The sequence below is a fragment of the Branchiostoma floridae genome, chromosome 8 (assembly GCF_000003815.2).
Source record: "Branchiostoma floridae strain S238N-H82 chromosome 8, Bfl_VNyyK, whole genome shotgun sequence".
Lineage (NCBI taxonomy): Eukaryota > Metazoa > Chordata > Leptocardii > Amphioxiformes > Branchiostomatidae > Branchiostoma > Branchiostoma floridae.
Window position 1 is genome coordinate 15,252,004 of NC_049986.1, and position 24,941 is coordinate 15,276,944.

General features: G+C 39.7%; 2 protein-coding genes across 2 annotated transcripts in view; both read right to left on the reverse strand.

Moving 5' to 3' along the window:
• LOC118420674 (probable ATP-dependent RNA helicase DDX31) overlaps positions 1-5,580 on the reverse strand; it is a 14,644-nt gene extending 9,064 nt beyond the window's left edge. Inside the window, exons 1-2 of the mRNA XM_035827567.1 lie at positions 5,453-5,580; positions 4,767-4,992 (exon numbers count right to left, since the gene is read on the reverse strand). Of these exons, the coding sequence (XP_035683460.1) occupies positions 4,767-4,992; positions 5,453-5,510 (284 nt within the window). The 5' untranslated portion in view covers positions 5,511-5,580. The remainder of the gene's footprint in view (positions 1-4,766; positions 4,993-5,452) is intronic.
• Positions 5,581-19,828: 14,248 nt separating this feature from the next.
• Positions 19,829-24,941, reverse strand: part of LOC118421812 (probable ATP-dependent RNA helicase DDX31) — a 10,256-nt gene continuing 5,143 nt past the window's right edge. The window contains exons 5-16 of the mRNA XM_035829312.1: positions 24,751-24,821; positions 24,541-24,605; positions 24,066-24,110; positions 23,760-23,801; positions 23,221-23,405; positions 22,696-22,808; positions 22,139-22,353; positions 21,631-21,792; positions 21,234-21,293; positions 20,942-20,992; positions 20,300-20,439; positions 19,829-19,913 (exon numbers count right to left, since the gene is read on the reverse strand). Coding sequence (XP_035685205.1) covers positions 19,829-19,913; positions 20,300-20,439; positions 20,942-20,992; positions 21,234-21,293; positions 21,631-21,792; positions 22,139-22,353; positions 22,696-22,808; positions 23,221-23,405; positions 23,760-23,801; positions 24,066-24,110; positions 24,541-24,605; positions 24,751-24,821 — 1,234 coding nt within the window. The remainder of the gene's footprint in view (positions 19,914-20,299; positions 20,440-20,941; positions 20,993-21,233; positions 21,294-21,630; positions 21,793-22,138; positions 22,354-22,695; positions 22,809-23,220; positions 23,406-23,759; positions 23,802-24,065; positions 24,111-24,540; positions 24,606-24,750; positions 24,822-24,941) is intronic.

Sequence of the window (24,941 nt, forward strand, 5' to 3'; positions counted from 1 at the left end):
GTTCTCTCTTCTCTCTCCCCCGGACAGATTTTTATCATATTGGGTCATTGTCGGCACACGCTATGTGCCCCAGAGGAACAGAGTAAAAGGTTGTGATTGCCCGTGTGGGCATCTGTTGGCCTTCAGAGCCTGATGTCCTTTTCCAGCCTTTATGTTTCCTTTCAGAGCATTACCGTAATCCTTGTTGTTACTTGTTGTTATCTATTGTTCCGTGGGCCTTAGTTACCTTTGCCCAGTTCTTAGCCAACCCGTCACAGAGGACACTTAACCCATTATTTTTACATCTAGGCTAGCTAAACACAATCATCATCATCAATAATAAGATACATTAACATGTAGTTAACTTACCCTTAATTGATATAGAATAAAAACAAATATTATTCAATTACGTTAAGACTTAAGATTTATTCAAATTTATTATAACAATGGATAAGTTTGTCTACCTATATATTATTATGAAATACTGTAAAGAAGATGATTGTACCCTTAAGATATTATAGCTGCATTATTACAATCAGATACAATAGTCATGTCAAACAGACATAAATGTAAGACTTGTTTTAAATTTCTGTAGCCATGTATTTCGATTTGACAAGTCATCTACCAAATCCTTCTATTGAGAGTTGTATAAAACATACAATTTCCTGTATTTCAATATTCATGATCAATAAATCATATACACACCTAACTGCCATGTCTTATAGGCAAGCATATGTACGGATTTTCTTGTCTCAAATCCCTGAGACCTTCTGCTCTTTTGGTTCACACAGGTAAGAAACGGCAACAATTACCTTAAACTGTTTGGAACAGACTTGAATGACTCTGGCAACCAGACCTCAATTTTCCACTCATTACCATTTACATTTGTACCAAGCAAATAATGATTTTATGCTGTAAGTCATACAATGGACTGCCAATTATGGGAAAGCAGTGCAGTTAGACTATCCTCCTGGCCATTGTCCAACACAACAGATGGTTAGTAGGATGGCTTTGTCACTGTGATGGCAGAAAAGCACTTGTCAATCCCGGACTACCATGGGAATAGCACTGGTCAAGGTTGGTCCAATTAGGGACCAATTATCAAGGGAGTTACTGCAGGTCAATATCCCCAGATTACATAACACAGTTTCATTGTTTGAAACACAGTTGGACATTTTGATTTTTTGAAAACAGTGTTTTGGGACATCTTCAGTACATGTACATGAACTACAAATGTACAGTAATTGCAAAGGAACAGTAAAAGTTTGATGTCAGTTGAAGAAAAATACTTTCCTCTATGGTATAATGAAATTGGTATAATCATCTAGAGTTTTTTTAACAATCTATAATCTAGACTATGTACATCTTTTATGATTGTTAAAAAAAGGTTACTACCAGTTTCTAACCTACATGCAATGGAAAACGCAACCACTATCAAACCAGTCACCTAAAGATGTCCATTTCTGCATATGTACAGTGACAGTTATACTAAAATGTTTGTTAGCAATAAGCTCACTGAAATTGACAATTCAGAGTTGCTTCATCTTCTTTCAGAGCCTAGCCCAGAGTCTGTGGTTGAAAATTGTACAATCAAAGGCACAGGAAGATAGAAATGTACCAATGGAGTGTCAAAACCATCTGAGTTCTGTTTTCCCCTTGTTAGCTAACTTAAAGTTTCCTTGGATTTACATTGCAAGGCTTAAGAGTATGGATGTTGTGAAGATATACATTTCCTGCAGAAAGTTCAAGTTGATGACAGGATGACAATATCTGCTACTCTCCACGCAGACGTTGGAGGGAAAATTGAGAATTTCTTCTCATACATTTGTATGCAGGAAGAAAACAATCCAAAGAAAACAAACAAAAAAATATGAGAAGGTCACAATTTTCCCGCCAATTTTTGCTTGGAGAGTACAAATTTACGACTGTTTGTACTAAACAGTATGGCAGGTGTACCTTAATCACAGATGATGACACTGCACACTATCTTATTACTGTCCAGGTGTGAGCTTTATTGTAGTCAAGGTCATGTGATTATCCACACAAACAATTAATTGGCAAATGGTTTCAGCTTTTCTTCACACATTGTTTTATAAATACAAGGGAAGTACAATGAAAGACAATGATGCGATAAAAAGCCAAGGGCACGTGCTATTGTCTCTTAGAGTGTGAGGCAAGGACAGCCATTCAATTTAGCTGTGTCAAGGACTTGCTTGGTTAGGTAACATATGGAAGGGTTTTTGAACTCTTCCACCATTCTTCATTGACCTGTTAAATAGAATGTCATGCATTGTCAATTCACACGAGTTGATAATTAATAATAATCCTCTTAGACCAAGCTTTAAAGGAAGCTTTCACAGTACCGGTGTTTTTTTATTTTTAAATTCTGATTTTAAATCACTGTTGAAATGTGTATAGCATTGATTTCAACTCTTGTAACTACATCCTGGGCTGTAACGTTGTAAGTCATGCATCTTTTTTGCCTTACAATAGCTGTCACTGCTCTAGATATTTGGGTCAATAAACCAATTCATCACTTCGGTATGTCAGTAGCCGTCACCTATTTACTCATTCACTCGCTCACTCATTCACTCCTCGCTCACTTATTCACTCACTTGCTCGCTCGCTCGCTCGCTCGCTCACTCACACACACACACTTGCTCGCTTGCTCACACACACACACACGCACACTCACTCTCACTCACTCACTACTCACTCCTCACTCACTCGCTCGCTCGCTCGCTCATACAAACACACTCACTTACTCACTCACTCATTCACTCCCCATTCCCTCGCTCGCTCACTCACACTCACTCACTCACTCTCACACTCACTCACTCACTCACTCACTCACTCACTCACTCACTCACTCACTCACTCACTCACTCACTCACTCACTCACTCACATTATTATTGATATGATACTATTGATAACTTTCAATCATGACCGACAGCACCATCAGCACATTAGGAGGCAAATATCAAAGCATTGTGAGTTGAATATTGCTTACTGCAGTCTGACTGCATTTATATTTGCAAACAGGAAACACCCAGCACATCTAGATGGTTATCTCCTACCATAGGGAACGGCACGCACCAGCCAGAAAACGCAATAAGCTGGGCGGGTGAGATCGATACTCTACTTTCTCGACGGCCGCCGGCGAAAAAGCATCAATCATGACGGTTAAGTGGAAGCTCAAATGAACTGAGCATCTGGCTCAGCAAATTTTCCGCACGCCCGCGGGCGAGGCGCGTCGAAAAAGACGTGGAAAGCGGGGAAATTAGTAAAGCAATCATGCTGCAACCGGGGGCGATGTGGGGTAATTGGCCTATCATCTCGGAAATCAGGGGGAGTAATAATGAAAACGGAGCGCAAGTGACAGGAAAACACCTGTAGATGTCTTCAGTTGTCCGAATTACACGTCAAAGGACGTCAAGTAACGATTAGATAAGGCCACAATTTCTACATTTCCTTTTGATTACTCATCAACGAGGTCACTTGTTTCATCATACTCCAACATTAGCCCTACAAAAAGGGATGAATAAGAAGAAATATGTGACCGAAAATGGTGCTAGTGACAGCAAATGTTTGGATTACAAATGGCGTCCATCCAACGAGCAAATAGCCACATTCTCAACCGTTAAACTTCCCTGAGTTACGTCCGTATTTTTCCGCTGAGTGCTTCGCGCAGACAGCTCAGCCATAAGTGCAGAATTACGGCCACAGATACATAAATAGCCACTAACTGTTCCTCATTGGCCACTTCTGGTACAGAGTGGAAAGATGTTGACAGCAATTAATCATTTCCTCCATTTTTTTCACCGTGTACACGAATTATTGCAACAGCTTTGGGGAGGTCGAGCTTTGCCTCGACTGAAAGGCGGTTGATTGTCGCGTCAATATTTCTTCCCCCAATAAGCAGTAATCTGCCAGAAACGTTATCGTACATGCTGTTGGAGTGCCACTTATTTAGCGACCATGATTGACAATTATAGTCCCAGGACGTACATCCTTTGAGGGCGTGGACTTGCGAGTGATCTCTGCGCTCGGACCTCAGAGGTCCTGGGTGAGCGATGATCCGCGACAGAAATATATTGCTACAGATGACTGCTGATTTGAGCGATCCTTACGGCATATTGCTGCCGTTCTTTGTGATTACTATCAGCCACTTTAGGTCCTCGCGAGACTCCCGCTCTTATCCAATAATCAACATTTACGGAGCGAGAGGCCTCTGATGGCCCGCTCGCCATCACTCATCCCCCGTACCATTAAAACATTCTCCTAAATCATTAAGCAGTGCGGCTCTGGGATACCGACACTGCCTCACTGCAGAATACAGAGTAGGGAAGGGTTGGGGGAGCAACCTAAGGACAAGATACAGTCCAATACATGTGGTAGAACACATACTTATCTTGTCATTCATAACGTGTAATTAAAGATGTTGGGAGTATTATCAACTTAAAACTGAAATATTTCTACAACAGTAACTACCACGTGACTGCAATGTCAATGAAACATAAAAAATCAACCATTATACAATGTATAGAGCGAAACATCGCTCCTAGCAATGTTGTAACATGTTATCCTTTACCTCAGCAAATTTGGAAGTTACACAGTGGTGCAAAAGTTAATTTCAGTCACAAAACATGAATGACTTTGTGTAGTAGCCTCTGTTGCAGACCAAGTTGGCATTATCCGAGAGTTACAGGGTTCTGACTGCTTGCTGAGATCTGATGACAGTCTGAGTAAAATGTCAGAACCTGGTATATAGAAAATTAAAACTCACCCCTTTCTGGCATCCTTCAACATCTGGCTTTTGGAGGCCTTCTTTTGTGTTTCTCCTAAACCCTTCTTTGCAGATTTTGACCCAGCCACAAGATTCCCGATGTCCCCAGGAGCGTCCCTCAGACCGAAACTTTTGGCTACATGTCCGAGGTGCAGCTTCCTCACGTGGAAGATGTGTTTGAGGGAGGACGGAAACGTGGCGTACGCTCGGATGAAGGACTGGTATGCTAAAAAAATTGTGACAGTTTGCCCATCAGTCCTAAGTATGAAATCAGTCTCAATTAACATTACACAGATTTTCAGTGAATATATAGCAGTCATTCACATTTGCCACATAACATAATCTTTGTACAATCATTGAAACCATCCATATGGTTTCAAAACATTCTACTCAGTAGACTATCGACTCATTTGAGCATCTATTTCAGTTTACGTAATTAAATTTTGTGGAACGGTAGAAATCAAATTGCATCTTTCAGCTTACAGTTGAAAGAAAACAAAAATTGAAATGCTGGTTCGTGTTTGCAGGTGACTGTAGCTATGTTTGCAGTGAAGAAGTGGCAGGTGAACAAGCAAACTGAAGATACCTGAAGCTTCATGATCTGTTCAAAGATTTACAGTATTTACTTGAAATACAATTATGCATATTAAATGTAAATCATCCAATAATACTCAAGCACTAATCACCTTTCCTGGCCATGGCCAGTTTATCCTGGTCGGAGAGAACATAGTTTTCAAATGCCATCTGCAGAGATGTGGCCGCCTCTTGCACTGCCTGCTGAGCTGCACCGGGCTGCAAAATGAGAGAAGTTAACAGGTTACCTTAATTTTGGAATCAAATTTCATTGAATAAGATACATTTTAAGTTATGTTCATTTAACTTCTCAAAATAATAAATGGAAGACAAGAGGAACAACTTATGGAAGGTCCGCAAATTTTCTCTCAGTTGCACAGATCCTAACAAAATCATAATTTTCATCAAAATTGAATGTAGTTAAAAGGTGCAGAAGTGGCCTGGAGCTAAAATTAAATGTTGGTCATTGGCACCTGTAATAGATAACTTTAGGAAGCATTGTGCAGCAACACAGCAATCATCAATGGGGAAGGATACCTTCAAACATTTATAAATCTAACATTCAGGTGTAAAATGATTCTAAACATGCATGCGTGCCATCAATATACACAAATTATGGCATTTTATTAACAACTCTTGAAAGAATACAAAAAAAGCCTTCAGAATGATCAACTATAAGAAAGGATAACATTAACTAGTATTATAACAAACTTGGAAAATAAATCGTATGAAAGAGAAGAAGAAAACTCACCTTCACTGTATACAATTATTCCTAGCACACTCTCAGTAGTACATTTGTACACACAGTAAAACATGCCTTAAAAGCCTAAAGAAAAGGCTAAAAACTGACTTACGACACCATCAATAAGTGAAACCCAGCCAGTATAGCATGCTAGAGACACTGACTGCAATTTTCCACCCGATACTCTGAGAAGCAGTTATGTAGGAGTCTCCTGCCTCAGTATGTGCATGCAGTGTATTGTGCAGCGAGTTTTCCATTTTATCTCCATCCAGGAACCCACATTATGCTTCCTACTGTAGAGATATTTTATCATTCTCGGACCCTTAATTACAGTATAGCTGTCCGAGAATGATGGAGTGTTACAAATTGTACTCTATTTCCCCCAGATTTCGTTGTCATTGTTTCTGATAAAGGCTACTACTAACAGTATTTCCTTCTGACATACGTATTGCTGCTTTTACCGCCCCTTTAGCCTACGTCAGCTTCTCATGATGCTGGAAATGTTAAGGATTATTTACAATATGTGAGTGGACAATGCCGGTACATCAAAGTTTTCAAAATGTAACCCACGCTCCAAGGTCACAGAGGTCAGCACATAGACCAGGGCTGTGACATATTGACATTTTAATGGACTGTTGATCGTAGAAGAAAAAGAAAATCCAGCATATCGTTTCAGCCAAGTGGACAATGATAACAAGTGGTCAACATCCATTAGTTTCCATGTATCTTCCAGTCTTTGCTCTCATTGGCTGTGCAATTGTACAAACTAACCATTTGACCAAAAGCACATGTACATACGAATCACTGTCCACTTGGCAAGTCAATTGAAAGCATGTAATGGAAGTATTAAGTCTATTCATATCACTAAAAGGTAGTGTTGTCATTCAGTAATGCAATGATTGTTTGATATGTGTATTGTTCACGTAGTACTACTGAAAAATGACCCATGTTGCCTGAAAGTCAGTGCAATGCATGATATGACATTTGCGAAAAAAAAATAGAAACATCTTGTTTTGGCAAATAGCTTCTTTTCCAACAAATTAGGAAGCTCAGGGTCTTTGGTATAGTGAAATTTTAAGATCTATTCTGTATGTAGTTTATGGTTGACCATGCAAAAGTCACTATACCTTTTGTCGTGTCAATAAAGCTTGTATCTTGGTATACTTTTTTTGAGAGGAATAATGTTGGATGCTTTGGCCCTTTACCAACTTGGATCCTGACTGATCAGACCAACATCCTGGCTAACTTGGCCTACCACCCTAAGAGGGTCTGCATGCTGTTTTCCGTAAGGTGTAGGCAGCCTATTTTTATTTCCCGTAACCCGTAGGGAAAACCATCTTATCTAGTATGTAATTCGCAGCGAGGCAACCAAATTTAGCGTAATTGCCTTCCTTGATTTAGTGTAATACGTAGGGGGTTCTTCTGAATTCAGCGTAAATCGTTGTCGGGATCCCCCATGCAGACCCCACCCTCAGCCTAACCCTTACCCTAAACTTGGTGGATTTACAAGGGTGTTGGGTCGAGTTGAGCAGGGTGTTGGGCTGAGTTCATAAGGGCCAAATCATCCTGAGTGCAGACTGGAAGAGACCATTGTGGGAAGGATTGCAAGTAACATTGTGCTATAGAGGAAGTCCAAAGGAAGTTTGTCATTACACAACTAATACCACTGTGTCCCTGAGTGAAGAAAGGATGAAGAAGACAAATCCCTCTAACTAGTCTAAAGCCCCCTTCTTACTATGATTGGTATGTCACTCCAGGTTTGAGTGAAGGCTGAGATCTTACACCCTTACATTTAGATAAGCACTTGTTCAACTACTTTCATGGCCTGGAATTCGACTTCATCACAAATTATGCACATAAGGGTATCAAATTAGTTTGGAAAATGATGCAATTTTTTCCCCTTAAGATTATCAAGTTGCATGAATGCACAGACCTTTACATGTAAACAATCACATATGCCTCTTTACGATGGTTGCAATATACAATCATGTAAACCCTTCATTGTTGCACATCAGAATCATATTATCATTTTCTAATCATATACTGGGAAGAAAATCATAACTGACTATGCTGCATTTTGTACTTCTGTCATCATGTGCACCTACACCTAACGATGTCATCACCAATTGCAATAGACTTTGGTTAAATGAGACCCAAGTAACGTAGACACAGACGCAGCAACAATGTCCCACTTACTTATTATTATAATGATGACATAAAACAGAGTAGAGCCTACTTTCACTTTTTCATTAAACATTATTACAGCGTAATTACATTTTGTATTGTATAATGGTATGTCTTAAGACCCTAGTAGGCTTCCTTAACAAGGGTTGATATCTATCACAGAGAGAACTGTTGTAAAGCACTTTGTCTTGCTTTGTTTTATGTCTGCAACTGTTGCAGTTCTCATTCCGTCCAGTCAACTGCACCAAAACAAAAGTCTGCTTAGCACACAACAGCCCAGAAAGACATTATGGACACACAAGTTGGGCCTTGAGCCCCCCTTTGTGCAAAGGTTGAGACATAAAGGCGAGGCATCATCAGTCAAATGGTCTGTGTAAATAAATAGACAAATGAATGAACTCGGAGGATTTTAAAGCGCGGCCTAATGACGTCTAATAGCCTGGCTGCAGGGAAGATAGGTGCCCAGAAAGTTGAGGGTACATGTAAGGCCATCGCGCTTCATTACACATCTAAGGGGGGCAGCGCGGCCGCCGAGTCGCAAAGTCGCCAGACAGGGAGGTGCCGGCGAGAAGAAAGGAGCCAGCAATGTTTAAGCTCACAACCTCCCAAATTCTCCAACTGCCACAGACAATGGGGAGACAACTGCTCGGAGACGGGTGCGCTCACCCTTGAGAAATCAGATAAATGGTCGTAATGTGTCGCCTCCTTCAAACACCATGCAAGACAAACTGTGAGGGACCTTACAAGAAACTCTCCCCTTCGACATAAAACGGCACCATAACCGCGTCTTTGCCACACGGGGATGACCAGCAAGGCTAGATGGACGACTTCGGCGAGAAATCATCCGGCGTTTAATGGAAGAGATCCCGCTCGGTTTTGACCTTTTGCAAGGACGAAAAGAGAATCCAAAATCCGAGCAAATAATGTAACTAACATAAGTATAGCCTGTGGTGCGACAGGAAAGAGCTGGGACAGAGTGAATTAGACACACACAATTTCCCCCCTAACTCGCTGGGCAAGAGCACAAACATACCCACAGGCAGATTCATCTCAACAGATATGAAACGTTCAGCCCAAACTCGCCGACATTCGTGCCACCACAATTTCCTTACTAAAAGCCTCGGCAACCGAGTGATTTGTTTGAGCGCACAAACTGCCTAGGGCGAGGGTTGTTGGGACTCCACTCAAACGTGACTACTCGCATTTGCCTCCCATTTTCGAAAGGCCCACGTTCCATTACCAGCTTGCGTCGGCCATTTACGGCGTCCCGTCGCTATCGCAGATGTGTCTGAGGGGGACGGGTTTAGACCCCGTTCTTGGTGGCAAAAGGTAATGGAATTTTAAAGAGTTAACTGAATGTGCTGATGCTTTCCCTCTCCGCCTCGCCGTACTTGCAGGCAAAACATGAATCATGGTAAAAGGAAGTCTTGACCCACATTCAGCGGATCTGGAATGCTTCTGCAGAAATGGATAATGGATTACTTGCCTTCTGAAGAGCTATCTCTGTCTTGGCAGTTACAAATTGTTCTCATATGGCAGTACAAGTATATGTAGGTTTTATCTCATGGCATCTTCTACGAACATCTCAGCATAATTGTTGTTCATTCTCGACTATGATTACACCATCCTATTATCATCAAGAACTTATGTGCCAAGAAATGTAAAGAGCTTAATTTTTGTACCAGCAAAGACATAGGAACCTGCTATCTCTGTCTTGGCAGTTACAAATTGTTCTCATATGGCAGTACAAGTATATGTACGTTTTATCTCACGGCATCTTCTATGAACATCTCAGTCAGCATATCTGTTGATCATTCTCTACTTATAATTACACCATCCTATTATCAAGAACTTACATTTTAACAAATACATGTAACACATACAAATGTAAATGTCAAGAGGTGAATTTTTGTCCCAGTAAAAGAAAAAGGAACAAAAGAGTCATGTAGCATTCCACTCCAGGTGGATACATCAGAGGATTCCGAATTCTTTTATCAGTATCATTGCCAACTGGTACACGGTTACAAGTGATTTACTGACATAATTATCATTCGATTGATGTTTCAGTTGAGTAATCAGAGTAAAACCCAAGGCCTCCTGCTGGGTGAAGCCAGCACATTCGGTGGCCATTCAACTTATCCGGGATATCCTTACATAACCTTACACCATCATTATCATTAGTTAAGGCATATCTTATAATTTTCTTTAGACAATTGTCGAAGGTCTGAATATACAATTTTTTAGAGGCATAATATCCAATTTTACAATCATTGCATATTCAGCGGATGTTCCTTATTTTATGTTGTAATTTAGTTGCCTATTGTTAACCTTGACCTATGGAGTCTACCAAAAAGGGGAAAATAAAGGGATCATTTCTATGCTGCTCATGTACCCAGCTGTATACCATGTCAAATTTCAAAAATACGTACACAAAATTAATGAGTGTCAACATCGTTCTCAAAGATTCAAACATCAAGTTAGAATTACAATTAACCACAGGAACAACTATCAATACTTTGCTCATTCCAGGCTTAACACATAATCACAATGTCAACTTTCCCCATTGTCAGGGGATGGTACAAGCTTCCCGCTGATACCCATACTCAGTGGTGCATGTTTGTGAAACGTGAGGGATTCCTGCCAGAAAAGCCCAGGCCAGGCCTCCGCTGTGCTATCACACCCATTTATCAAAGGTACACAACAGCACAGACCTGGGAGCACAACCCAAAACTCTCCTATACAAGATGCACTTTTGATGTAAACTGCTAGCTAATGACATGGAAACAAGAGTTTTTGATGTGGCACAGTCATGGGGACAATATGGGGCTAACTGCAGTTTCTATGGTAATAGCTGAGTACCAAAAAGTATGTGTTTAATCTTTTTAAATGTTAATGTTGTGACAAGTTACTTTCTTGTTTTCAACATTCAATTTTCAAATATATTCACCTGTGCCATCTAGAACATTACGTTACCTGTGGCAATGGATATCTGATTCAAAATCTAAAAAATTATTCCTGTGCTTTCCCTGAATAGTTATGACATATCAGGTTTTTGCTTCATATCTTTGATGACACTGATTAAAAGGCACATACAGACTTGTAAATACAGTAACCTATGTGTTATCTGAAACATACCTGTGGCAATGGATGGCATTTTTACAGGCTCGTTGCTTGCTTTTTGCAACATATTTGGAATCAAATTAACCTTTCTATCTTGACTCAGTTTATTTCAAATGTATCAACCTGTGCCTGAAATATACCTGTGAAAACAGATCTCTCATTCAAACTTTCAAACTATTTTCCTGACATTTTTGCAGACTTCTAATTTGCTTTTTTGCAACATACCTTTGAGACATTACCTTTTTATCTTGATTTGCAGCAAACTTTTAAAATCTTATATATCTACCTGTGGCATCTGAAACATACCTGTGGCAACAGATCTCTCATTCAAACTTTCAAACTATTTTCCTGCCTTTTGCGGACTTCTAATCTGCTTTTTTGCGACATTTCTTTGATACATTAACCTTTCTATCTCGACTCGCAACAGTTGATTTTCAAACATATCAACCTGTGCCATCTGAGGCATACCTGCATGTGGCAACAGATCTCTCATTCAAACTTTCAAACTATTTTCCTGCCTTTTGCGGACTTCTAATCTGCTTTTTTGCGACATATCTTTGAGACATTAACCTTTTTATCTCGACTCGCAACAGTTGATTTTCAAACATATCAACCTGTACCATCTGAGGCATACCTTTGGCAACAGTAACCAAAGACCCAGTGTCGCCAGCGCTGTAGAAGGTTTGGGAGATAGCGTGGCATTCCTATCTAATGGGTCAGGAAACAACATAGTTTCCACCCGACTGATGCGCTCCCAACTATTCGGCTAAATGTCGCTGACAAAGTTTGTTTATTGACTTTTCAAAAAGGTCTGGGGAGAAGACACAGTGTAGAGACAATTTGACGTTTCTGCTTGGAAAGGTTGATCAAGAAAGCGGACAACTTTCAAGGATAACACTTGTGTGCGAACACTATACAGGGCTGCAGTAATTTGAAATTCCCTTTTAAAAATGACAGACTACATTTAAGGGCTTTTAACAGTGGTACATATCTTCAATCTAATTTCTAAGGTTGACAAAATACACTACTGTTTGACAAACAACTTTCATCACTTTACTGAAACGAGTTTGGCTCATACCCATCTTCAAGTTTACATAGTAACATGAACAATAAATAGACTGAGCGGCTCTTTCAACTCCACTAACCCCTGTAACTTCTTCTGTCCCCCAGGCACAGTGGGGCCCAAGGTAAGAGTGGGTAACATGCATTGGCATAATACCGGTAGTAAGACTTATACCGGTAGATTAAAAATACTGGAACTTAAAGAGATCTACACATGCAACAATAGTTATTTCTGAGCTGTGCACACTTCAGACATCTAGGTGTCCAATACATCATTTACAAAGCATCGATAACAATGCATTCGAAGACAACAAGGCCAAAAGTTTTCAGTATCTTTTTCGGGGTAGGCAGCTCGTCGTGGGACGAACACACTGTCACATTCATTGCCAAATTTATAGATCATAATTACACATGCTCACGGCACAAGACGAACATGATTCAACAACAATCTTGAATTTCTGTTGGTGACCTACAACTCATGTAAAAGTGTGAAGAACCGTTGCATAATACGCCGAATCTACGACTGAATGGGCAAAATTGAACGTACGCAGCCATTTTCCCGCCATTTTTATATCTACGCTAGCAGTGAAGTGTTACGTCATAGCGGTTGTGACGGACAGAAGTTAAATGAAAATTCTTGACAGTATACGTCCGTTTTCTCATGACATTTTGTATGCTCATGCAGGTTTATGTTTTATGCATTTACTGACAGAAAAGGAAGGAACATCAGAGGATGTATAAATGTACATAGCGGCAGTTAATTGTGCCGTGTTTCTTCCTACCGGTATTTTTTACCCCCTCCCAACCACGCGCCCGTTCGCCGTGTAATTCCGCGGCGTGTTACAATTACAATATTACGCTTTTAGCAGGACAAGAGTGGCAGAAAATTTACACAGAAGAAGTGGCAAGGGTAACCTATAACAGCAACATGTAACTGGAGAAAATGATGCGTTGACAATTTGTCAAATCAGTATGGCTAGAGAAATCGTCGTAAACGTACCGGTATTATGATAATAGATGTTACATGTATGTCACATCTAAAAACTAGACATAAAAGTAAGTCTGGATGTGTCTTCAACTTTCAATTTTTATCCTAATTTCCACCTATTGGTTGCGAGCCCTTGGTGTTGATTTTCAACACCTAGTCTATCATTAAAAGCATGTAGAAATACAGTTTCATGGGGCTCATGTCATGAAGATTTCTGTTTTGTGACAGATGGAGGGAGAGATCCTGGAAACAGCCCTTGAGTTAACCCTTGTTCATGTCATCTTAGACACACTTAAGACTTCAGGTAGTATTACCACACATTGTCACTGACACCTGCAACACTCACTGTGGAAGGGTTACGCGTTGAAAGTACTTCAACTGCGTGGTGTGTGTGTCAGGATTGCTGCGCCTAGATTAGTGCACTTTCTCTCATTTTATGGCTCTTGAACTTTCCTCCCCTTCTTGGTCCATTTTGCTATCTCAAGTTACTCATGTTGCCATCCACACACAATGATGATGGGTGCCCACACCTCCACAGTGACTGTACTGAACATTAATGACTTGTTCCACAATACCACAAAGATAGGGGTGTTTTATGAAATATTACAATATCTATAAAAACTGCTACAGTGTAAAAAACAGAACAATCTGCATCATCTCGCGCATACTAGCAGATGACATACCAGAATAGACGTATACCGAATGCAGCAAAGACATCATGAGTTATAGCTTTGAACGTACGGACATGACCGACAATAATACCTCCTTCAGGACGTGACCCTTCTACCCGGAGGTAAAAATGAAGTGGGCAGATCTGAATACCAAGAATTTATATTGATGACATTGGCACACTGTCACTCTTTGCACTGAGTACCATTCTGTCATTGCTACTAGCTTATTCTTTTCGTCATAAGTGAAAGTGTCAAGTTTGGAATAGATATATCATTAGTATGACTAGGCAAGTACGCGCAGTTACTGATGCCTTCAAATGCCCAAAGTTTAGGAAACATACATGCAAACATCAACCAGCCAAGAATGCTTTGGTGCTTGTTGACACACATCTCCTCTCATCACAGACACCGCTGCCAAGAATTCTCTCCGCAGTCTTCGGACATTTTCAGGATGATGTAGGTCTTTAACAGTCAAAACTTAAGTACAACATATATAAACATAAAAATACCACTTCTGCCATGGTAAAGAAAGATGGGGTTCAACATGGGTTTTCATAAACCAGAGAAATGACTTTCCTCTTTAGGACATTTGAAATACTCTGGTAATCGATAAAAAGTTGAGACATATTCAATGGAAGTTTGTACCCTAACATGGGAAATTTAAACTCAATAGTTTTGTTTACTTCAAGACCACTATAGCAACAAAAAACAACATTTGGCAATCAGAGATGGCAGATCAAACCCCTCATGCTGTCACAGTCCTTGACATTAATAACATTACACACACACACACACACACACACACACATATAGACACTCTGTCACACGGACAGACAAGACAGAAACAATCCTTTACTCCCTTCGGGTGAAGTTGCAAGGGAAAAGGACAGCTAGACGAATTAGTTATGCTGAAAAATAAGTTGTAAACTGTGAAATCGTTGCACTTTCTAAATATTGAGAGATTCAGACAAAGAAGGTCCTGGTCCACTTAATATTCTCTTCCTCCTAACACATCATCTAGTTGGACAATACTCCTCTTCAGCATCACAAGTGAGCAGTGTCTACCTCATCCATGGGGCACAGTGTTGGCTCCATGTGCTGTGAACGTTCAACAAAAGATTATGACAGGTGTTTTGGGTGTTGGAACCATCCAAATGGCTTGTTTTCCTCATAATCAACCCCTTTTCTGAAGCCGCCGTGGGACAAAAGGCCGCATCAGTCAAACTGATAAACATCAGTAGTGCAGATGTTATCTAGTGTCTACTGAGAGGATAGTGTCAATACCAACACTTTCTTCTTTTGTTTGTGATGAATACGTCATACTTATGTCCATTTTGAGAATGCCACAGGACATGGGGTATGGTGCAAGTCCAGGTTAGGTGATCGGATGTCAAATTTTACAGTTATCGTAGAAGCTTTTATTGTGCAGGCATATACGATTTTGAATGATATTTTTCCTCTTAGTATACTGTTGTCCTTTATACTGTTAGAAACCATTGAAATGAAAGATATAGGAAAGGTAGAACTAAGAAGAACAAAACAGCGTAGACGAGAAAATGAAGAGAAGAATGACTTAAAGAAGAGAGGAAGAAAGGACTGTAAGGAATTGACAAAAAGAAAGAAGGATAAAAGAAAGGACAAACAAAGGAGTGACAGAAGAAACAAAGAACAAAAGAAAGAGTTATGCTCCTCGTAGAAGATGGCACCACTGCCAAAAAGTGAGAAGACACAAACAGATTTATCCCGGGAACACTTGGCAGAGATAAGAAATGCTGCTAATCCGATAATTTCTCAGCTGCCATTCTTGGCAATCTTGACAAATGTTTAACTAGTGTTCCCGACATGTGCAGTCTGGTTTTAACAAAGTGTTGCCTCAGTAATTAATCCCTAAATTGCGCTGCTATCATGAACACAAAGATCTGCCCAGGGCAACCATTTACTCTTACAGGTAGTGGCGACCGCTTAAAACACTCTAGTTTCTTCTTTAAGAGAGCAATTTACAAAGGAATACCTGGGGCATAAGGGGGGATGTTAGGTGGCAGCCCTTAAATATAACAACAACCTAAGCCAAAAAATGCACATTCAGTCAAATGTACCTTGAACTTTAAGATAGCCCACTACAGCACACATGGACAAGGCAGCAGATCAGACTTGCATGATGAGGAGACAGCATTAAGAGGGGAGGTATACTGAAAATGTTTTCGCGGCGGCCGCTTCACCGCGAACTTAAAACCTCCGCAAACATTTTTCCATGGCAGTAAGAGACTACAGTGTATGGTGCTTCAGCGAAATTAAAACCACCACAAAAAGTCCTTTTTCCTGCTACTATAAAATTAGATCCCCGCAAACTTTAATGCATTTACAGTATATGCTGATGAGAAGTCTCCTTATGCAAGCTGTGTCCTTCACCTTGAAGGTGCTCAATGTAAGTTGAGGATGATGTTCAAAGTATTGACTTCACACAGGCAGTTGTTTTACATGTATGGCAATGCATAGCAATATTCAGGGTATGAAAATGCAATGTGATTGCAATATGCATATGGTTTGAAGACTACTGGTTGGTTTCCAGCTGGTCTATTCGTACCACAAAAGGACTTAAAAATCTAGATGTGCAGAATGCCAAACTTCTCTTCTGCAAAAATCTCTGAAGTAGTGAAAAAGCCCTAAAGACTGCACAAAATTTACTAGTCACACAGATGATTGGAACACAATGGCCAGATACATGTATATTGATCAAACTGTCACTGTATTGATCATAATGACCCAGTTACATACATGGAACAACGTCAGTCTCCTTTTTTTTAGTTATTGCTATTCCCTTACATAAATCAAGACAGGAAGATGCCTACTACATGTTAAACCCATGCTAAAGTATTTCTTAGATTTGTGAGACTGTTAATAAGCAGCATGATGGTAACATCTGGAGAATTCAGGGGGATAGCACGCAGTAAAGGACGTATAATTGGATGACAATCAGCTGACAAATCTCTGCTTTCTCCTGGCAGGTGGAAAATTAGCTATAATGTATCACCTTAATCCACCTGTTCCACACGCTAATCCCAACAGGAGGGATTATCACTTCACATCCCTGACTTATCTTAATCCTTAACAACAGAGCTGGGGATTAACTAAACAAAGTCTGGATGATTCTTTGTTTATCCAAAAACACGGTGCACTTTCATTATCGCACACAATGCGTTCCTTCTGCCGTGATATGATCTCCATTGTGGCGCCAATGTTGGGCATGAGTGGGTAGGTGTCACCACGTAAAAGGGGGCTTACGGTTGAAGATTAGACCAAAAATGAGAAAAATGTGCCCACCCCGAGACTGGGTGAAAGTAACGGCAGACAATTTAGCCACACAACGAAGCATTTAGCTTCCGCATACTTTGGCAATCCCCATACATTTGATGCAAGACCATAACCTCAACTACTCCAAGGTTATCTATTGTAACTGTAGTATGTATGACTGCTATTATACTATGTATAGCAACCCTTTCTTCATGTCCCTATATCTTGTCACAGAGAATTTACAAATGGGAGGATTTGATTGACGGCAGACTACGACGTACCGAAAGTGTCGTGTTTAGCGACCATTTCCTTCAGGGTCGCCATCAGTCTTTGATCAGCAGACTGAAGTATTGCTGCAAATACCGCAGCGACAGTGGACACAAAGGACCACATGCGTGATCAAAACAGCTCTGTTTGGACTAAATGTTATCTCCTGTTGGTATTTTAATACTTTTCCCACTGATAAGAGAGCGTCAGAACATGGGAAAAAAATAAAGGGATGTCAGAACAAATTAGGGATTTAGAAAAGAGAAGCAACAGTCTTATTCTTCTGCAAAACAGGTGTCACAAAACATGGTATATAAAACAGTATGATGTAACAGTTTCGAAATATTTACCTTTCACAACAGGTATCTATCCAATTAAGCTCAAAGCCAGTAATTTTCGGATCATTTGATACTCATCTGGCTAGTGTATATAATGTTACACTGACATAAATTTATGTATCTGATTCTACTGCTTCTGGACAGAGTACAAAAATGTATGTTGGAGCCTGATAGCTAAGTTTGTAACCCAAAGCCTAACCTTTTCCACTCTTTGTAGACTATCAACATATGAAATATACATTTGTACTGTGTAACATCAATCCATCTAGCCACTTTTTAAAATTTTCTTGGTGGCAAACAGATAAATAAACAGACAAATACAACCAAAACTTTAACCTTCATGCAAGGGTAGTAAGCCTTACTTTTAATAACAATAGTACATATAATCATAGTATTTGTGAGATTGACTGAATACACTGAGCAACAAAAAATGTAGACTGTGAGAAAGGATATTATCCCGATTTTCTAGCTACGGGGGAACGGTAGACATTACATGATAAATGAGGTTGTGAAAGGTGGCACTATGATTAAGGTATGCAACCAAGAGCACACCTCGTTAGTGGACAGAGGAATTCCATTTATGACAATTAAGATTTGAGAGATAAGATGTACAGTCACACCTGTGGAGCTGATAACCTGGACTCAAGACTTTTGTTCTTTGGAACCATCCTTGATATTGTCTTACAAAAGGCCCAAGCACTGAAAGAGAGTCGTGAAGAAATCTCCATTGCAAGGAACTTCATATGGCAGTGATGTGCCCCCACTGCTTACCCTTTGACATAAAATTTGTAATATCTTAATTTGTGTGTGTTTGTGTAACATTATCATTGAGGGCCAATTGCCAAGTCTTGGCAATACCAATGTACATGTAGTACATGCTCTTTCTCTCAAATGTATTTTATTAATTTATTCATAAATACTGTATCAATGATTTAGTTTGCAGAATATGATACAATGAAGTTTCAGAATCAATGAGTTGTCAGGAAGTTGTAGATATTCAGGATATCCATTCTACTACATAGTCTTAGGACAGTTTTTCTTTCAACTCTGCATACAGCAAGTATGTATCCTCTTCAGTTTTGGTGAAGTAGGGAAAAAGTACATGACAGTTTTGTGAAGAAAAAATACTTTCATGCAGACTTGCTCAGCACCATATGGCACCATATTTAGTACTTAATCATCACGTATCGATGAATTGTTATTACCCAGAATGTCTTGCCTATGACTATCTGTGTCATCAGTAGTTATTTTAATCTCCGGTGCTTGTTCGTTAACCTACAATTATCTATATTAACCTGTCACAGAGTCCAGTGAAATTCTATCAACCCTGATATGGGGAGCAGGAAAAACCAGGTGTTGTCATCAATCTGTCATTGCTATCTGGTGGAAAATGGAGCGGACATACAGATGACTGGTGTGGGACAGAATCGTCTTCTTTTGTTTCTTAAAGTTTCGTGTCTGAAGCTATATTCAGACAGTATCGGGGAAGAGAATAAGCCACCTTAGTATCCCAGGGGACTAATGGGTCTCAAATTCTTGAAATGCATTGATAGATCTATGTGCAAGTTACATTTTTTTAACCACTACATGTATGATACATTAGTTTCTATGACCTGTGTTGTTTGAAATGTAGTCCTAGAGCCTAAAGATTTGGGATTTATTCAAACACTTGACATATGTTCACCAATGACTGCAGATTCTGTACAGACTTACCTAATCTGATATGTAATGAATATTAGTTTTTCTGTAAAGAGAAAGAAAGTACTTGGTGGTTAAGTACAATTGGAGGGACCTCAAGATCCATAGGAGATATCCTTTAGCTCAGCTTACCTTGGTGTTTTCTTCTTGTCTGAGTCCTTGGAGTTGATGAAAAGTGTCTTCAGTACTTCATCCATTGCCATCTCTTCCATACTGGATAAAAGATAGAAATAAAATGAAGAAACCAACAACTTAGAGATAAATGTATTCCATAGTAAACCTTGGGAGTGGGCTATGGGAAACGTTCAAATCAGTGCCTTTTATGTCAGACTCTATGTCTTGTTTTTCCCTATGCCTGGATAGAAGTTTGAGTTCAATGCAAGGCTGTCTCCTGAACCTATCCCTACATCCCGGGATGGAAATTTCTTTGTTGGGACGGAAAAAATTTCACCGTCTGTCCCCAAAAATTTGAACTTCATGACATGGGCTCCCAAACAACTAGTAAGACAGAAAAAACTCAAATTCAAAACTGGAGACAGTCCATTGTTGGATGTTCAAAGAGCCATGTTTATACATGTATTATCTCATCTCTGTACTACCTGATGTTGTTTGTTGCCAGGACCTTCACAAACTCGACCTCCGACGGCAGGAGGAACAGGAGCGCCTGACCCTGCCTGCCGATCCTCGCCGTGCGCCCTGCACGGTGGATGTAGTCTGTTGCAGACCCCGGCGTGTTGTACTGTCAAGAGGAAATAAACATCGAGTAAAATAAAATTCAATGTCTTGAAAATGTGTGTGTGCCATTCAGTTTATGTGCCGCTTACTGCAATCATAATCTTCCACTGGTGGTGAAAAAATATTGTGTAATACTGAACTTGAATTAAGTCAGTTGAAGGCCCTTTTGTGTTGTACCAATGACCCTAAAATGTTGGAAAAACACTAAGTAAGAGATTCAAGACTTTAACCTCTGGCCGGTTTAATTCTAGAGTATATCATATAAAGAGCTGCACAATGTAAATATCACACACATATTGATTATTCTTCACGAATCATATCTCCATGTTTATAACAAGCTTAATTTTACATGTTACAGCAGTTAGGAGACAGCAGGCATGAACTAGGCATGATTTGCAAACAAAGGCATCCAACAGAAGAAACAGCGCCCCCTAGCAGCCCACTGAGGAAGCACATGATGGAAACTTCCGCTGTTTATACATGTACATGCACCGCAGTCCACTTACCTGAAGAATCCAGCTGACTTTGGGTAAATGGAGACCCCTAGCAGCAACATCCTAAAGTGCAAGTTAGTGAGAAATAGGAAAATTATTCCTCACACAATTTACACAGTGTGGAACAACTTTCATACATGTATTATGATTGCTTTACATTTATAGTATCGATGCTAGTGTATCAAGTCTGAAAAGGTGCAAAAAAAGAGAACCAAACCATATTCTTGAACAAAGAGACATACTAGGGTACATAAATATGAGAAACAGTTGGAAATTTGATAAACTTGAGTGGGGATAGACTTACTGTACAAAGTAGTACTCCACTTCGAGCCTCTCGAAACTGCTGAAACACTTCTGTTCTCTCCTGAAACATTTCACAACAAATACTTAGGGTATGTTGTTTCTTTGACACACAGACACATGCTATTCAGTGTTGTCCTCATACATCTGTCATATATTTATGCTGATGACATGTATACAGCACTTTTTGGCATCTAAGGAGTCAAAGACATTTCAAGCACTGTCTTGTTCTCCAACAGATACTTGAACTTTCTTGAAGATTACATGTACAGTCACGCTTGCGTAATAGTATTCAACTCTGACAAACCCAAACGCGATAGGAACGTGTCAATGTCACATGCATATCGCATTACAGTTTAGCGCCGCCAACAACCAGAACGCGTCAAAGTTTCTGGTCTTACCTGCTGTGTCATGTTACCATGAAGCCTGGAGAATGTGATGTCATGTCCACCAAACTCTGCCTCATCATCCTCATCGTTCAGGACATTCTTCAGTAGATGGTGGTGGAAGTCTACCGAGTCTTGGGTAGACAGAAACACTAACATCTTCTCATGGCTGCCAAACTGGGGATGGAGAAAAACAATGGTCATTGTTTGATTCTCTTCAAATCCTAAAAGAAAATCTTAATAGTAATTGCATACTAGATGAAATTTTCAAACTCTTATACTTGTCACACTTTTGCCATAATAACCTGTGTGAATGCATATTTGTACCCTTATATCATAGCCAAAATACTGTTTTTAAACAGAGCATGCTTTCAATCAGACTTTCCACTGTGCTGCTGGAAAGGATTGCAAAACTTTGGATTAAGCCATAGATGAGAGCTAACTTTACTGGGTTACAGTCATGTCTAGTGGTAAGATAAGCTTTTAAGGAAGTTAAACTAGATCAGAATACACTTCTATGTACCTTGCATTTCCACAGGATGAAAGCAGCCAGTGTGACCAGTCGTAACTTGCTGGGGACCAGAATGAAGTGCTGCTTCAGTTCAGCCGGTGTAACAAACCTCTCCTCTGCACTCTTGTCTTCCTCTGAGTTTGTCTGTTGTTTCTCAGAGGGAAGGTCTTTGGTAACAGTGATCTTGACTGGATTGTTTAAACTCATGCCTGCAAGTCTCTCCACTCCTGCAAGGGGGCATGACATGTGCGGTGTTAATCATAAAGTTACCCAAGGAGAGAGATATTTTTGTTCAGAACATGGTGTGATTCATAATGTTACACAGTAAATACAGAGCACAACACATCATAAAATTGGCCAAAGCTATTGACATCATGAAATTTCTTATCTCTAAACCCTTACATGTTGGGAAATTACCTTTTCTCAGGTCTACGCTGTACTCTAAGACTTCAAATTATTTTTTTTCTGTATTAATCCAATTTTCTGGGAAGATGTCCCCCAAACAACTCTGAAAATAAATTTTAAAGTGATATGGTCTGGGAAAGCTTAACAAAAAAAATCCCCCTCACCTTCAGACAGTGTAGCAGAGAGCAGGACGTTCTGTCTGTCAGTGGAACCTCTCCTATCATTCAGGCCGCTCAGGATGGCACGGATATCCTTCTCAAACCCCATGTCCAGAAGTCTGGTGAGAAAAGTGTCAAATCATTAAGTTCAGTATAGTTCTCTTTCACTGGCCAACATCCTGTTATTGAGGCCATACATTTGTGATTATCAAGATGATTGCAGGACTGCAACCTCTGTGTAACATATAACCTGGTTACTACTGGTCACACCTTATAAACCTTCTTCCTGATGCCTAATTTTGTAAAATGTTGGTAAAAAGCAAGACTGTCACTTAAGAAACAGTTCATAACAATAAAACATGATAAACTGATGCAGAAGTTGGCAATAATAACAGCCTGTTGGGTAAGTACAAATACTACATGTACATGTACTTTGTGAGCAAACAGAAAACTAAGTTGGGTAGGATACAACATCCAGTACCTTTAGAATTCTTCAAGTTTCTTTTCTATATAAAAAAGAGCCATTCCCACCTATCTGCTTCATCCAGAATGAGCCATTCCACCCTCCCCAGCTGAAGAGACTGGGTGTTTTGGGTGTGGTCCACTAGTCGGCCGGGGGTGGCCACGATGATGTTTATGCCCTTCCTTAGTCTGGCCTTCTCAGCTTTCCTCCTCTCTCCTCCTATGATGCAGCCTGGTACGATCCAACAAAATGGCTGCAAGTTTCACAAAACAAGTGATGTAAAATTTGCACGACATGGAATTGACCTTGAACATGCCAATGAAGATTTCTAACTGATGGCAGCAGCTTTTAAAAGTATTAGTTACTTATTGGAATTGATGGTTTTGAGTCAACATACACTGCGTTAACAATTCACTGGAAACTTAAAATGCAGTGCATGGTGCTACCGCGAAATTAAAACTGCCGCAAACAGTTCTTTTTCCCACTACCACGAAATTAAGTCCCTGCAAACTTGCATTTTACAGTATCATATTATTTTTGAATGACATTGTATAAAGTGAGAGGACTGGTCTTGGTAAGGTTGTAACTTGTACAGGTTTCTTCTTACCTTCACTAGTTTCTGGATAACATCATGTGTCTGAATGGCCAGCTACAAAGTAAGAAAAACAACTTCTGAATATGATTTGACAGATAATCAATTTCCAAATTGGAAAAAAAACATGGAAACAAACAAGTCATACAAGATGTTATATTCATGTAATAGCTACAATCTGTCAATTAATAGATATTAGAAGGTCAATCCATACACAGTGAATAAACATATTTGCTGCTTTATTTGCCTTTTTTATGTTTTGTGTATCAACTATCATTTACCAATAAATATGAAACAACACAAAACATGAACCCTTATTACCTCTCTTGTTGGCACCAGGACTATTGCATATGGACCATCAGACCTCTACAAAGATGGAAGAGAAAAAGGATTACTTTGTGACAAACAGTAAGATTAAGATTTGATAGGACATAGGTTCACTTGATAACCACGAGTATGTCAAACTTATTGTCTTCTTACAAAGGTTTAACTTACATGTGTATCACACTATGCACATGTATGCAGGATGTACTGTCTACTACCCAAACAGCTTGGTCCAGAATATTTTCTAAGCGCTGATTGCTGGACAGGAATATGCAGCTGCTATTGTCTTCTTTCATATTGCTTGTTAACACTATTACAATTTTTTCTCATTCTCACTCACCACTCATCTTTATTACAATTCTTTACAGAAAGAGACTTAAATGAATTTCTCAGAGCAAGGAAATCTTGCTAACACTAACAGACACTAGCCCTGTGACAGTTATATAAGCTCTAAAGTCAAGAGAATCATTACCTGAATTTTCTGCTTCTTTGCTTGTAGACAGTGCACTACTGGAATGCTATAGGCAAGGGTTTTTCCTGAGAAAAGCATGTACAAGACAAAAGATAAATAGTGCAATGTGCTTAATTCTTAATTCCAATTGCAGTGTTGCTCAAACTGAAAAAAAAGTGCAAAACGTCATTGGCAGTAGAAAATGCTGATAAATAAATGAAATCTCCTTACCTGACCCTGTCTGAGATTTTACCAGTGCATCTTTTCCCTGCAGCAACACAGGAATGGCCTCCTTCTGTACACTAGGAGGGAGAATATACATGTACATCATCAGGATTCTGAAACAGTGTGCAGGAGTGGTTGCCATAATTAGTATTTTCTTCAATCATTCTCTACTTTAGCATTGTGCTTTTCTATTGGTG